At 46.5% G+C, this 15,388-nt stretch overlaps 1 protein-coding gene and 1 non-coding gene across 6 annotated transcripts in view; both read right to left on the bottom strand.

Moving 5' to 3' along the window:
* Nucleotides 1-319: 319 nt before the first annotated feature.
* The window catches only part of OSCP1 (organic solute carrier partner 1), a 35,292-nt gene continuing 20,223 nt past the window's right edge, over nt 320-15,388 (bottom strand). For 4 of the 5 annotated variants that reach the window (XM_054437053.2, XM_054437043.2, XM_054437062.2 and 1 more), the window contains 6 exons: nt 5,787-5,890; nt 5,192-5,320; nt 4,578-4,647; nt 2,898-3,037; nt 1,406-1,469; nt 320-669 (listed from right to left, as the gene is read on the bottom strand). In XM_054437053.2, coding sequence (XP_054293028.1) covers nt 553-669; nt 1,406-1,469; nt 2,898-3,037; nt 4,578-4,647; nt 5,192-5,320; nt 5,787-5,890 — 624 coding nt within the window. In that variant the 3' untranslated portion in view covers nt 320-552. Of the gene's footprint in view, nt 670-1,405; nt 1,470-2,897; nt 3,038-4,577; nt 4,648-5,191; nt 5,321-5,786; nt 5,891-10,719; nt 10,889-15,388 lie in introns of those variants that run through there. The other variant, XM_054437075.2, reaches the window with a different exon arrangement.
* Nucleotides 862-990, bottom strand: LOC129023581 (small nucleolar RNA SNORA63). Its single transcript, XR_008496850.1, has one exon. It is a non-coding gene; the product is annotated as a small nucleolar RNA SNORA63 (small nucleolar RNA).

Genomic DNA, 15,388 nt, shown 5'->3' with positions numbered 1-15,388 from the left:
TTGGCCTTGCTTACTCTTCCTCTGAGGTTACTGTTCCTAGTGAGCCATGGAGAAGAGGGTCTTTTACACTGAGCCCTCACTGTTTATGAAAACTGCCTCGAACAGTCATTGATTTCAAACTTGCCTACATGCAGAATGTATCCCAGAAAGCCGAGGATTTTGTTAATGTTTACAGGCCTTTGTAGATCCCCACAGGAAAGCTGAAATAGTAATCCTGATAATGACAGTAGGGGTGACCCCTTACCCACTCTGGGGCTCAAACCTATGGCTCAGGAGGCTTTCGGTGGTTGCCACAGAATTAAGAATAAAATGGGAAAGGTCAAGTTTAAAAGTCAGAATATATTTCACTGAAAATATGTGTATGTGTGTGCCTTCAAGAGTGAGTGCTCCCCAAGGGAGACTCACACAGTTCCTTACAGCATAAACAAGAACTAGACGTAATGGCTTCACTCAGTAGAAAACTAGCAGCATCATTCTGGGCCATGGGGCATTCCCCAGGGGTCACCATCCAGCAGCCTCTCCCTGGGGGCAGAGGACGCCTGGTCAGAACAGCTATAACTCATCCATCATGGCGAGCAAATCGTCCCCTTTGCTGGTGCTCAGACTTGGCTGCTCCATGATCTCAAACTCCCCCATGATTCGAGCCAGCTCCTCGCTCCGTTGCTGATCCTATGAGGCAAATGAGAGGTAAAAGGGCATGAAGAGGCTGTGCTGGCAGGACGCCTCTTTGTGCACTAGGCACTTAGTTTTTTGTCCCACGACTGATTATGTTTCAGTTGCACACCTGTTTGTCCGAAAAGGGACTGTAGTTACAGGCTGATCAGAGAGAAGAGGGTCTATTTTTTTTTTTTCTTAATCAACATGTATGTGACCAAGCATCCCTGGCTGCTACAGAATAGCAGATGGGTATAGTTCAGAAACAACTTTAATTTGAGCAGGGGGAATGACAATACAGCACTTAACAGCTATATTGTAGTCTGAATCCTGCTTGAAAAAGAGGGTCTCTGAAGTTCAACGTTATATAAGATGAGGAAGGGAGGAAGGAAGGCTGGGTACGGTGGCTCACCTTTGTAATCCCAGCACTTTGGGAGGCCGAGGCGGGTGGATCACTTGAGGTCAGGAGTTCAAGACCAGCCTGGCCAACTTGGTGAAACCCCATCTCTACTAAAAATACAAAAAAAAAAAAAAAATTAGCTGGGCATAGTGGCGGGCACCTGTAATCCCAACTACTCGGCAGGCTGAGGCATGAGAATTGCTTAAACCTGGGAGATGGAGGTTGCAGTGAGCTGAGATCGAGCCACTGCACTTCACCTGGGTGACAGAGTGAGACCCTGTCTCAAAAAAAAAAAAAAAAAAAGATGAGGAAGGGAATAAGATTGGACCCTGTGTAATCCCCTATACGTACCTGGGTGGCTTGTATGTTGATAACTTCATAGGATAACTCTTCTGGCCTGGTTAGCGCTGCTTGTCTGGATGAGATGGTAAAGAAAATGGGTGCAAGGTTAGGGTTCTTTCCCTGCCAGCATGGCAAACTGGCTCTTGATCAGTTGGCAACCTATTTTTTCTGCCTCATCTTCTGCCATTTCTCTTAAACTTTCTACCCCATCTCCCACCAATGTTCCCTATGATCTAGAAAGTCAAGTTCTTTTATGTCTCTGTGACTTTGCACATTATAAGCCCTGCCAAGGATGTTTCTTCCCTTCCTCTGCTTGGCAAACTCCAAGACCTAGATCAAATGCCAGCCCCTTCAATCTGCCAGTGCAAAGTCAGTCACTGTCCTCAATTAGCGCATTCATGACACGGCACTGAAATAACTTATATCTGTACATGTTCACTCTCCCACTAAGCTGAGAGCTTCCTGAGGACAGGCTCTAGGTCTTACACTCCATCTTTGCATCCCCAGGACTTTACATAGTACCTGTCACACAGAAGTAAACAAAAGAAGTTATTAATAGTTCAATGAAAGGTGACACTCACGCCAAATACTTGGTTTTGAGGAGGATCACATGAGATAACGCATGCAAAAGTGCTCTGTAAACTGTAAAGCACTATAAATCACCGTGGGTGATTTACTATTGCTATTGGTTTTGGGTGATACTGTCTAATACAGGGAAATCAAGCTCCAACCTCACTCTGGTTTCTTAACACACTGTCTTAATCTGGTCATCCTGGCTTCTAACACTGCTCATTCAGCTGTTCTCTGATAAGTAAAACATATAACTCCTTTTTTGTTTTGTTTATTATCATTTTTTAGAGACAGGGTGTTGCTCTCTCTCCTAGGCTGGAATGCAGTGGCATGATCACAGCTTGCTTAACCTTAAACTCCTGGGCTCAAGCGATCCTTCTGCCTCAACCTTGTGGGTAGCTGGGACTACAGGTACGCACCATCACACCATCTCTTTTTTTTTTTTTTGAGACAGAGTCTTGCTGTGTCTCCCAGACTGGAGTGCAATGGCGCAATCTTGGCTCACTGCAACCTCCGCCTCCTGGGTTGAAGTGATTTTCCTGCCTCAGCCTCCCGAGTAGCTGGGACTACAGGCGCGTGCCACCACACCCAGCTAATTTTTTGTATTTTTTTTTAGTAGAGACGGGGTTTCACCACGTTAGCCAGGATGGTCTCGACCTCCTGACCTTGTGATCCACTGCCTTGGCCTCCCAAAGTGCTGGGACTACAGGCGTGAGCCACTGCGCCCGGCCCCATCTCTTTTTTTGAATGACTCTGGAAGGTTCAGGCCATTTCATCCTGGTGGGCTATTTAGATTATTAAATTTGTTGGTATTTTATTTGTGATATTTACACAAATATTTATAAGTGCCACTGGTTTGTAATAGCCATTTTGTGTTCTTGTCATGCTTGGGATTTTTATCTCTCTTTAACAAAACAGGTTTAACACATACTCCTCTTCTTCATCGGTGGTAAAGAGATTCAACCGGAATCCGGGCTCAGGGCCACTGGGTTTCTTAATCTCCATCCTTCCCATCAGCCTGGCCAAGAAATTCAGCTCTTCTTTAGCAAGAGGGTTTGGAGCAATGCTTTCCTGCAGAAATAGTTGCATGATTTTTAGCCACATGAAGGCAATCACATTTCCTGCTAAAACCTTAGAGACACAGGTAGGTATTATAAAATAAGGTGGAACAATTGCTATTTAAATTATTTCTGGGTCCAAATAAAGTGTAGAAAGCAGGCTTAACCAAAAGAAAAACAATCACGTTAGAAGCAGAGGGAATGTAGCAACCTTGCAAACCAGAGATTTTCATACTGTCCGCAAGAGTGGAAGCCCCCGGGATCCACATTTCTCCTCTCACTACCTTCCTCCTTGAAGGAGAAGTGTATGGCTTCCTTTCCTGTCAATCGGGTTCCCTCAGCATTTACAAGTCGCCTCAGTCCAGTCTCCTTCCAGAGGCGCTGCCACACTGCCCTCAGGTGGTGACGGCCGGGAACACAGTCTCGAGTCCATTCCCTCCTCTCACAGTCCTCATCCTGCCTCATCCTGCACCCCTCTTCCTTCTAGACTGGCCTCCCCTGTTCTGCCTCTCCCCTCACTCTGCCACCAGTTACCTAAATGCAGTTTTTGTCTCATTTCTCCCTGGCTTGAAACAAACCCCTCTGCCTCCTGTCGAAAGAACAAAGCCCAAACTGTTTACGACCCTTCCTGGTCAGGCCCCAGTGTCCCTGTCCAGGTGAGTCTCTGCCAGCAAGCCTCCATGATGCTGTGATCCATTACGTAAGCCTCGTGGGAGACACTGCCATCGTCCTCCCGGGAACACTCTTGCCCCTCTGTCACCTTGGTCCGTGTGCCCATTTCTCCCTCTCTGCTGTTTCATGGTTTACCTACTCTAGAGCCCCACTTCAATATCCCCGCCTCTGAAATGTCTTCTTGATCCCTGTGATCCCTGTCCACTGGACAGACATGAATTCCTCTGGCACAGCACTTTGTTCAGGATCCCCAGCCAGTCCTTCCTTCACCTCATTTGAGTTGTTTCTTTCGCCGTCTTTCCCAGGGTACCACAGGCCCCTTCAGGATGGGACCACATCTACGTCGGCTTCGTGTCCCTGGGTCCCCAGCCCATAGAAGCAGTTGAATAAATGTTTGCTGAATAATGTAATAGTCTGTGGTCTCTCCTACGGCTAGCTGGGAGCCAGTTCAGCAAAAACTTGTCAGGATGGAATTCAGAGAAACTAAAACCCCCCACTCTGACTTAGCTACCACGGCGCTATAGAGGGCAACATTCAAAAGAAATGTTTTAATGATCAGAATACACACGAGTGCCGATGTCAGCAATCACGGACCTAATGGCATTGGTCCTACGCTACCGCATATGTCCTGGTGTGTGGCTCCTCTTAATTATGGTGGCTGAGCCAAGCCTAAAATTACCTAATTAGTGAGATCACTGGAAGTCTCCATGAAAAGCTACAATGAAAACCTGTGTGCTCATAAGGTGGAATGGAGAAGATTGCACACAACAGGGGAAATGTTGGCTAGATCTGGAATCTAAAGCGTTCTCACCTCTCTCTTTATGTAGACTTCTATATCTAGAGAGAAGCTGTGAGGGTAGACAAGGAAGGCAGCAGCTCACCTGGGTCCGTGAGGCTAAGTTCTTTGATGATCCAGACATATGGGTTTCCACAGGCCGATTCACGCTGTACCTGGTGTGTCAATAGAAAATGGTGACATTATCCAGCCCCTTTCCACGGACTTCCCTCTAACTCGTAAGCATAGTTTGTAGCTTTTATTCTGAGACATTAAATAGCATCCAGAAAGGTGCTGTGGGTACAGAATGCAACTGAGTGCGTGTTAACCACTCACATTTCACTTCTTCCTAAAGAAAAACACCTGGGGAGTCTGGGTGGCAATGCCTCCTCTTGTGAAGAGTAACACGCATCACTGAAAAGACATGCAGCTTTACAGAACGGGTAAGTCTTTCTGGATTTCCACTGCAACACAGATTTTGGCTAGTTCTCTTGCATGGCTATTGAACATCATGTATCTTTTCATTCTGTTGAGTTGCCTTATGTTTGGCATTCCTGGGTGCCCTTTGAAACGTCAGGCCTCTGTATGCAGTGTACCTAAAGGGAAATTACCCCTATTGTTGGCAGGGATTTTCATAGCAGAAGTCTGGCTGTTTTTCTTTTTTTTTAAATGAAGTGACCTCCCTTGGACTCGAATTCACTCAGAGAAGAATTTGCTTACATGTTAGTTCCCAGTTTCAGGACTCGGTCTCCATAAAGTTCAAAAGAACCTTCTTTGGGTGCAGGGACATAGTTTCCACCATGCTTGAATTCTATCCTCTTCACTTCTTCACCTTTGTTGTTGAACATTCTACAATACAAAGTATGACATGATGGAATGTTCTCCAAGCTTAGGTAGTCCTGAAGGCTTCTTTATTCTTTGTACTACAGAACAAAAAAGGAATATATGCTCTCCTTCAAGATAAAAGTGCTGGTTGTAATAATAATAATAATAATAATACAATAATATTTATTGAGCATATGTATGTGCCAATTGCTTTGTAAACACGTTAGAGCGCTATTATCTTATCCATCCACACAGTAACCATTGAACAGATGAGGAAATTAGTCCTGGGGAATTGGGTAACTTGCCTCAAGTCCCTCTACTAAGTGACAAGGTGGGGATTAGAACCTGACTTTTTCAATAGCTGTTTTACTGAAGAAAGAGAAGGGCTGGGCAGACTGTGAGTGGCTTGGCAGTGCGGCATTCTGTGTGCGGCCCATGTGCTGATTTCCTAGCACCCCAAACACAGCTCTGATCATTGTTGGGAATTCACCTGATGAGTCCTGGAACTTCAGTTCCCCAGGGAACAGGCCCGGACACCGGCAACACAAAGCGACCGTTATTATTCTGAACTTTGTCCTTTAGAAACATGGATACCTGGAAAAAATATATTTATTGTCATTTTTCTTGGTATATTTTCATAGACATCAATATTCTGAGGGTGGAAAGTGCGTAATGGTTTGGGAACATGACCTATGAGTTTATAACAATAAGAAGGGAGAGGCCGGGTGCAGTGGATCACACCTGTAATCCCAGCACTTTGAGAGGCTGAGGCGGGTGGATCATGAGGTCAGGAGATCGAGACCATCCTGGCTAACACGGTGAAACCCTGTCTGTACTAAAAATACAAAAAATTAGCCGGGCATGGAGGTGGGCACCTGTAGTCCCAGCTACTCAGGAGGCTGAGGCAGGAGAATTGCTTGAACCTGGAAGGCAGAGGTTGCAGTGAGCCAAGATCGTGCCATTGCACTCCAGCCTGGGCAACAGAGCAAGACTCCTCTCAAAAAAAAAAAAAAGAGAGAGAAAAAATTACACTTGCAGAGTTAACTGTATTTTAACAAACAGAACTATTTTTTTTTGAGATAGGGACTCACTTTGTCACCCAGGCTGGAGTGCAGTGGCACGATCTTGCCTCACTGCCACCTCAGCCCCGCCAGCTCACGCGATTCTCCTGTCATAGCCCCCAAGTAGCTGGGACCACAGGTGTGAGCCACTGTGCCCAGCTAATTTTTATATTTTTTTGTAGAGATGGAGTTTTGCCATGTTGGCCAGGCTCAAAATCCTAAGCCCAAGTGATCTGCCTGCCTCGGCCTCCCAAAGTGCTGGGATTACAGGCGTGAGCCACCGTGCTCGGCTACAAACAGAACTACTTTTGAGCAGCGCAGCAAACCTTCCAGGTGAGTCCTATTACCCCCATTTTAAAGACGAGAAAGCTAAAGTAGAGAGTGAAGTGACTTGCCCAAAGAGAGCAGTAAGAGGCAGGGCCAGGATTCAAAACCAAAGGTGACTCCAAATTCCACCCGTATTCTTTGGTTCCCTGCCTACTTTCCATGCAGCTGCAGGCCTTGAGCTGTAAGAACCTCATATGGCCACTTTCTACATGAGGCAGCTCAGAGGTTAGGACGCCTCCTCAAGGTCAGCCAGCTGGTAAGGGGCAGAGCTGAGGATTCAAACTCCTGTGATTCTGACTTTGGAGCCCGAGCCTTATCCACATGCTGGACTAGAAAGAAGGATGGGGCTGGGGCAGGGGGATCCAGCTGGCATTTAAGTTTGAGGGTCTTTTAGGTGACTGAAAACACATTACACTTATTCCTTCTCCTGGGTTCGTGTACCCTGTATAGAGATTTCGGTCACTCACAGATTAAATCTCATAAAGATAGTAGCAGTTAATCAGTTTTACTGGGTCTTGGCTTCCTTATCTGTAAAATAAGAGATGAGCTTGAAGATCTCTTCAACTCTAATATTCTATAAGGTTATATTAGTAACATAATCAAGAATAAGCATCTTAGGCTGGGTGTGGTGGCTTACGCCTGTAATCCTAGCACTTTAGGAGGCTGAGGCGGGTGGATCACCTGAGGTCAGGAGTTCGAGACCAGCCTCGCCAACATGGTGAAACCCTGTGTTTACTAAAAATAAAAAAATTATCAGAGTGTGGTGGCTCATGCCTGTAATCCCAGCTACTCAGGAGGACAAGGCACGAGAATGGCTTGAACCCCAGAGGTGGAGGTTGCAGTGAGCCGAGATCATGCCACTGCACTCCAGCCTGGGCAACAGAGCAAGACTCTGTCTCAAAAAAAAAAAAAAAAAAAAGGAAAGAATAAACATTTGTTGTGTGAAAGGCAGTGAAAATGCAAAGTGGTAAGAATGTGTGAGCTGGCAGCTTGGCATACTGATGTTAGACTCTGTAGGCTTAAATACTGGACGGGCCACTTCTGGGTTTTTGGGAAATTACACAACCTTTCTGTGCATCAGTTTTCCCTTTGGTAACCTGGGGGTAATAACAGTAATAATAATAGATAACTTGGTGGGTTACTGTGACAACTAAATCAGACAATGTATAAAAAGTAAAGCCGGCTGGGTGCGGTGGCTCACGCCAGTAATCCCAGCACTTTGGGAGGCCGAGGCGGGCGGATCATGAGGTCAGGAGTTCAAGACCAGCTTGGCCAACATGGTGAAACCCTGTCTCTACTAAAAATACAAAAAATTAGCTGGGTGTGGTGGTATGTGCCTGTAATCTGGCTACTCAGGAGGCTGAGGCAGGAGAATCGCTTGAACCCAGGAGGTGGAGGTTGCATTGAGCTGAGACCTTGTCACTGCATTCCAGCCTGGGCAACAGAGCAAGACTCTATCTGAAAAAAAAAAAAAAGCAAAGGCTGACACATAGACTATGTGCTCAATAAATGGTATTATAAGTCTATTTGGACACAGACACAGGACACAAGCATAAAATGGAGAAAAATAACACTTTAAAGCAGGACATGCTACATAGCAGGTGCATAGAAGCTTGCTGAGGAGAATGACTGCTGGCATGCCAGGAGTCTGGGGGGAGGCAGGCGTGACTGTGGGTCTGGAGCTGAGCCTGGAGGAAGAAGGTAGGTGTAGAGACACTTCAGAGATGGAGATGAGCAGGTATGAGTCACGTTTTCAGGGGAATGTGTAAACTGGTTTGGTCAGAGGGTTTGCTGGATGACGTTTAAGACATTTTTAGCCTCAAGATTCTGTGACCAAGGGATGTGAGTACAGGAAAGGAGAAAGAAAATTTAGAGGGAGAATTGAGAATATTTATATGTGCTAGAACCTCTGTTAGCTTAATCTTATGAAGTTGTCTATGGCATGGTAGATCTGAAATGTACAAATTTAGGTCATGTGTGTGTCTGTGTTTGGCCTGAGACTCTGCCAGTGGCTGGAGAGGACTGTTAGGTCTGTCTGCTTGCTTAGCCCCTCTGCTGGCCTTTTCTTCTCCCTCCACCCTTTCCTTTCCCAGGTGATCTCGTCTCCTCCCATACTCCAGGGCTCACCTCTGAGCTCATGGCTCCCAGATCTCAAGGTCCCACTACAGCTCCTTCCTTGGCACCTGACCCATCCATCCCACTGCCTGTCACACATTTCCATCTACGGGTTCCCTAGGATGTACCTCAAATTCCCTCTGCTCAGAACAGGGCCCATCTTTGTTTCTTCCTCAACCCTTCCCATGTCTGTTCAGTTGCCAAGCCTTTCCTCTCCACCCCAACTATTGCTCCCCACGCAGGCCTTCACTGTTTTCTGCCTGCCCCACTGCAGAAGCCTCCTGTCTGGTCTCCCTGCCTTCCTTCTTGCCTGCTGTATTTTTTTATTTTAATTTTTTAAGGCAGCGTCTTGCTCTGTAGCCCAGGCTATAGTGCAGTGGTGCAATCTCGGCTCACTGCAACCTCTGCCTCCTGGGTTCAAGTGATTCTCCTGCCTCAGCCTCCTGAATAGCTGGGACTACAGGCGTGTGCCACCATGCCCAGCTAATTTTTGTATTATTAGTAGAGACGGGGTTTCACCATGTTGGCCAGGCCGGTCTCGAACTCCTGACCTCAAGTGATCTGTCTGCCTCAGCCTCCCAAAGTACTGGGATTACAGGTGTGTGCCACGGTGCCTGGCCTCTTTTTTTTTTTTTTTTTTGAGACGGAGTCTTGCTCTGTTGCCCAGGCTAGAGTACAGTGGCATGATCTCGGCTCACTGCAACCTCTGCTTCCTGGGTTCAAGCGATTCTCCTGCCTCAGCCTCCTGAGTAGCTGGGATTACAGGCGCCCGCCACCGCGCCTGGCTAATTTTTGTATTTTTTAGTAGAGATGGGGTTTCACCATCTTGGCCAGGCTGGTCTCAAACTCCTGACCTCATGATCCACCCGCCTCGGCCTCCCAGAGTGTTGGGATTACAGGTGTGAGCCATGGCGCCTGGCCTTTTTTTTTTTTTTTTTTTTTTGACACAGAGTATTGCTCTGTTGCATAGACTGGAGTTCAGTGAACATGACCGTAGCTTACTGCAGCTTTGAAATCCTAGGCTCAAGGAATCCTCCGGCCTTGGTCTCCCAAAGTGCTTGGATTACAGGTATGAGCCATCATGCCCAGTGGCAGAATATTATCACGCCCAGCTAATTTTTGTATTTTTAGTAGAGACGGGGTTTCACCATGTTGGCCAGGCTGGTCTCCGTCTCTTGACCTTGTGATCCGCCCACCTTGGCCTCCCAAAGTGCTGGGATTACAGGCATGAGCCACTGCACCCAGCTGAAAGCCTTTTCATTATAATGAATTTTATCTTATCGGAACTGGGAAATCAATATGGCTGTTTATGTTACTACCAATTCATAAAATAATACCCAAATATGCAGCCCTGATAACAATATGATACGGAATTTTTAATATTTCAAAATTATTTTAAATTTAATGAAAAACTTAATCTTATTTGTACTTTCATATTTTTTATTTTAATCAATGACAGAGATCTTAATTTATATTGATGTTACTATTGCTTCATCCATAGCAAATACAATTCTTCATGAGAGTTAAAAATAAGGCCGGGCGCTGTGGCTCGCGCCTATAATCCCAGCACTTTGGGAGGCCGAGATGGGTGGATTGCCTGAGGTCAGGAGTTTGAGACCAATCTGGCCAACATGGTGAAACCCCGTCTCTACTAAAAATACAAAAAAATTAGCCAGATGTGGCGGTGTGCACCTGTAATCCCAGCTACTCGGGAGGCTGAGGCAGGGGAATTGCTTGAACCAGGGAGGTGGAGGTTGCAGTGAGCCGAGATGGTACCACTGCATTCCAGCCTGGGCGACAGAGCCACACTGCATCTCAAAAAAAAAAAAAGAAAAAGAAAAATTTGGCATCAGAATTGAAATCTATTTATCTTCCTTTGTCCATGGAGGGGAAATACAATAAGGCACTAAATACATTGCATTTCTTCCCCTTTTTAAATTTTATTTTGCCCAGGTACAAAACTCAAAGGTCTCAAAAGGGTATACATAATGGAAAGTCAGTCTCCTTCTCCTGTCCTCCATATAGTTCCCCACTCCTGGAAGGCAACACTGTGAACAGTTTCTTGCATATGCTTCCAGAAGCACTCTCTCTGTATATGTACAAACAAATACATATATGTTACATATGCTGTTTCAGTTAATCCTGCCAACAAAATTAGGTATTATAATTTTCATTTTTCAGATGAAGAAACTAAGACTTAAGAGAAGTTATTTGCCCAAGGTCATGGAGCTAGTCCTATAGTTGGGATTCATTTTCTTAATTAAAAATTTTTTTATTTTGGCTGGGCATGGTGGCTCATGCCTGTAATCCCAGCACTTTGGGAGGCTGAGGCGGGCGGATCAACTGAGGTCAGGAATTTGAGACCAGCCTGGCTAACATGGTGAAACCCCATCTCTACTAAAAATACAAAAATTAGCCAGGCGTGGTGGCAGGCGCCTGTGATCTCAGCTGTTTGGGAGGCTGAGGCAGGAGAATTGCTTGAACCCGGGAGGTGGAGGTTGCAGTGAGCCGAGATTGTGCCACTGCATTCCAGACAGAGTGAGACTCTGTCTCAAAAACAAAACATTTTATTTTAAGGACAGAGTCTCCCTATGTTGCCCAGGATGGTCTTGAACTCCTGGGCTCAAGTGATCCTCCTGCCTCAATATCCCAAGTAGTTCAGACTACAGGCACTTGCCACTGTGCCCAGCTCTGGAGTTGAGATTCAAAGAGAAAGGTGAAGCTGGGTACAGTGGCTCACACTTGTAATCCCAGCACTTTGAGAGGCCAAGGCAGGCAGATTGCTTGAGCTCAGGAGTTCAAGACCAACCTGGGCAACAAAGCAAGATTCTGTCTCTACAAAAAATACAAAAAATTAGCCAGGTGTGGTGGCATGCTCCTGTAGTCCCAGTTACTCGAGAGGCTGAGGTGGAAGGTCACTTGAGCCCATAAGATTGAGGCTGCAGTGAGCCATGATTGTGCCACCATACTCCAGTCTGGGCAACAAAATGAGAACCTGTCTCAAAAAAAAAAAAAAAAAAGAGAGAAACATGTCTGGCTCCAGAGCCTGGGCTTGTTTACCATATCATACCATCTTTCCCACATCAGTTGGTTAAATTGTGGCAAGAAACAAAGCCCTGTCCAAGAGAGACAGATTCAAAATTCAGAAGCTCAGAATTTTTTTTTTTTTTTTTTTTTTTTTGAGACATGGTCTTGCTCTGACACCTGGTCTGAATCATGGATCCATCATGGCTCACTGCAGCTGTCCTCCCATTTCAGCCTCCTAACTGGGACTATAGGCATGCACCACCATGCCTGGCTAATTTTTGTTTTTGTAGAGACGGGGTTTTACCATGTTGCCCTGGCTTCAGAAATGTGTTTTTATTTTATTTTTATTTATTTATTTATTTTTTTGAGACAGGGTCTCAGCCCAGGCTGGAGCACAGTAGCATGATTTTTTTTTTTTTTGAGATGGAGTCTTGCTCTGTCGCCCAGGCTAGAGTGCGAGTGGCACTAACTCGGCTCACTGCAACCTCTGCCTCCCAGGTTCAAGCGATTCTCCTGCCTTAGTCTCTCGAGTAGCTGGGATTAAAGGCGCCTGGCTAATTTTTGTATTTTTAGTAGAGACGGGGTTTCACCATGTTGGCCAGGCTGGTCTCAAACTCCTGACCACGTGATCCACCCGCCTCGGCCTCCCAAAGTGCTGGGATTACAGGTGTGAGCCACTGTGCCCAGCCTAGTAGCATGATCTTGGCTCACTGCAGCCTTGACCTTCTGGGCTCAAATGATCCTCCCACCTCAGCCTCCCAAATATCTGGGAATACAGACACGCACCACCATGCCCAGTTAATTTTGTATTTTTGGTAGAGATGGGGTTTGTCATGTTGCCCAGGCTGGTCTCAAAACTCCTAGGCTCAAGTGATCCATCCACCTTGGCCTCCCAAAGTGCTAGGATTACAGGCATGAGCCACTGTGCCTGGCTAGAAAATGTGTTTTTAAAAGTTAGGATGTAGAATTGCCTGGCTATGTAGGCATGGCAGGAGGAGAGGGGCCCAGTTGGGAAGCATAGCCCACAAGAGTATGAGGGCCTGAGCCAGGATGGTGGCAACAGGGATGGAGAGGAAGGTGTGCCAGGGCATGGTGGCTCACACCTATAATCCTAGCACTTTGAGAGGCTGAGGGAGGAGGATCACTTGAGCCCAAGAGTTAGAGACCAGCCTGGGAAACATAGTAAGACACTGTCTCAAAAAAAAAAAGGAAAAGAGGGTGTAGATATGGACAAGGCCGACTCTCTTTTTTTGTTTGTCTGTTTTTTTGTTTTTGAGACGGAGTCTCCCTCTGTCGCCCAAGCTGGAGTGCAGTGGTGCGATCCCGGCTTACTGTAACCTCCGCCTCCTGGGTTCAAGCAATTCTCCTGCCTCAGCCTCCTGAGTAGCTGGGAATACAGGTGCTTGCCACCATGCTGATGGCATGGGGTTTTACCATGCTGGCCAGGCTGGTCTCGAACTCCTGACCTCAGGTGATCTGCCCACCTCGTCCTCCCAATGTGCTGGGATTCCAGGCGTGAGCCGCTGTGCCCAGCCGACTCTGTGGGTCTTAGAAGCAACTGGAGAAAGATCACGGAAGGGGAATCAAAGGTGACATTCTGGTTCTGGGTCTTAGAAGCAACTGGAGAAAGATCACGGAAGGGGAATCAAAGGTGACATTCTGGTTCTGGGTCTTAGAAGCAACTGGAGAAAGATCACGGAAAGGGAATCAAAGGTGACATTCTGGTTCTGGGTCTTAGAAGCAACTGGAGAAAGATCACGGAAGGGGAATCAAAGGTGACATTCTGGTTCTGGGTCTTAGAAGCAACTGGAGAAAGATCACGGAAGGGGAATCAAAGGTGACATTCTGGTTCTGGGTCTTAGAAGCAACTGGAGAAAGATCACGGAAGGGGAATCAAAGGTGACATTCTGGTTCTGGGTCTTAGAAGCAACTGGAGAAAGATCACGGAAGGGGAATCAAGGTGACATTCTGGTTCTGGGTCTTAGAAGCAACTGGAGAAAGATCACGGAAGGGGAATCAAAGGTGACATTCTGGTTCTGGGTCTTAGAAGCAACTGGAGAAAGATCACGGAAGGGGAATCAAAGGTGACATTCTGGTTCTGGGTCTTAGAAGCAACTGGAGAAAGATCACGGAAGGGGAATCAAAGGTGACATTCTGGTTCTGGGTCTTAGAAGCAACTGGAGAAAGATCACGGAAGGGGAATCAAAGGTGACATTCTGGTTCTGGGTCTTAGAAGCAACTGGAGAAAGATCACGGAAGGGGAATCAAAGGTGACATTCTGGTTCTGGGTCTTAGAAGCAACTGGAGAAAGATCACGGAAGGGGAATCAAAGGTGACATTCTGGTTCTGGGTCTTAGAAGCAACTGGAGAAAGATCACGGAAGGGGAATCAAAGGTGACATTCTGGTTCTGGGTCTTAGAAGCAACTGGAGAAAGATCACGGAAGGGGAATCAAAGGTGACATTCTGGTTCTGGGTCTTAGAAGCAACTGGAGAAAGATCACGGAAGGGGAATCAAAGGTGACATTCTGGTTCTGGGTCTTAGAAGCAACTGGAGAAAGATCACGGAAGGGGAATCAAAGGTGACATTCTGGTTCTGGGTCTTAGAAGCAACTGGAGAAAGATCACGGAAGGGGAATCAAAGGTGACATTCTGGTTCTGGGTCTTAGAAGCAACTGGAGAAAGATCACGGAAGGGGAATCAAAGGTGACATTCTGGTTCTGGGTCTTAGAAGCAACTGGAGAAAGATCACGGAAGGGGAATCAAAGGTGACATTCTGGTTCTGGGTCTTAGAAGCAACTGGAGAAAGATCACGGAAAGGGAATCAAAGGTGACATTCTGGTTCTGGGTCTTAGAAGCAACTGGAGAAAGATCACGGAAGGGGAATCAAAGGTGACATTCTGGTTCTGGGTCTTAGAAGCAACTGGAGAAAGATCACGGAAGGGGAATCAAAGGTGACATTCTGGTTCTGGGTCTTAGAAGCAACTGGAGAAAGATCACGGAAGGGGAATCAAAGGTGACATTCTGGTTCTGGGTCTTAGAAGCAACTGGAGAAAGATCACGGAAGGGGAATCAAAGGTGACATTCTGGTTCTGGGTCTTAGAAGCAACTGGAGAAAGATCACGGAAGGGGAATCAAAGGTGACATTCTGGTTCTGGGTCTTAGAAGCAACTGGAGAAAGATCACGGAAGGGGAATCAAAGGTGACATTCTGGTTCTGGGTCTTAGAAGCAACTGGAGAAAGATCACGGAAGGGGAATCAAAGGTGACATTCTGGTTCTGGGTCTTAGAAGCAACTGGAGAAAGATCACGGAAGGGGAATCAAAGGTGACATTCTGGTTCTGGGTCTTAGAAGCAACTGGAGAAAGATCACGGAAGGGGAATCAAAGGTGACATTCTGGTTCTGGGTCTTAGAAGCAACTGGAGAAAGATCACGGAAAGGGAATCAAGGTGACATTCTGGTTCTGGGTCTTAGAAGCAACTGGAGAAAGATCACGGAAAGGGAATCAAAGGTGACATTCTGGTTCTGGGTCTTAGAAGCAACTGGAGAAAGATCACGGAAGGG

The sequence above is a fragment of the Pongo pygmaeus genome, chromosome 1 (genome assembly GCF_028885625.2).
Source record: "Pongo pygmaeus isolate AG05252 chromosome 1, NHGRI_mPonPyg2-v2.0_pri, whole genome shotgun sequence".
Classification (NCBI taxonomy): domain Eukaryota; kingdom Metazoa; phylum Chordata; class Mammalia; order Primates; family Hominidae; genus Pongo; species Pongo pygmaeus.
This window is presented reverse-complemented; position numbering and strand designations above follow the sequence as displayed.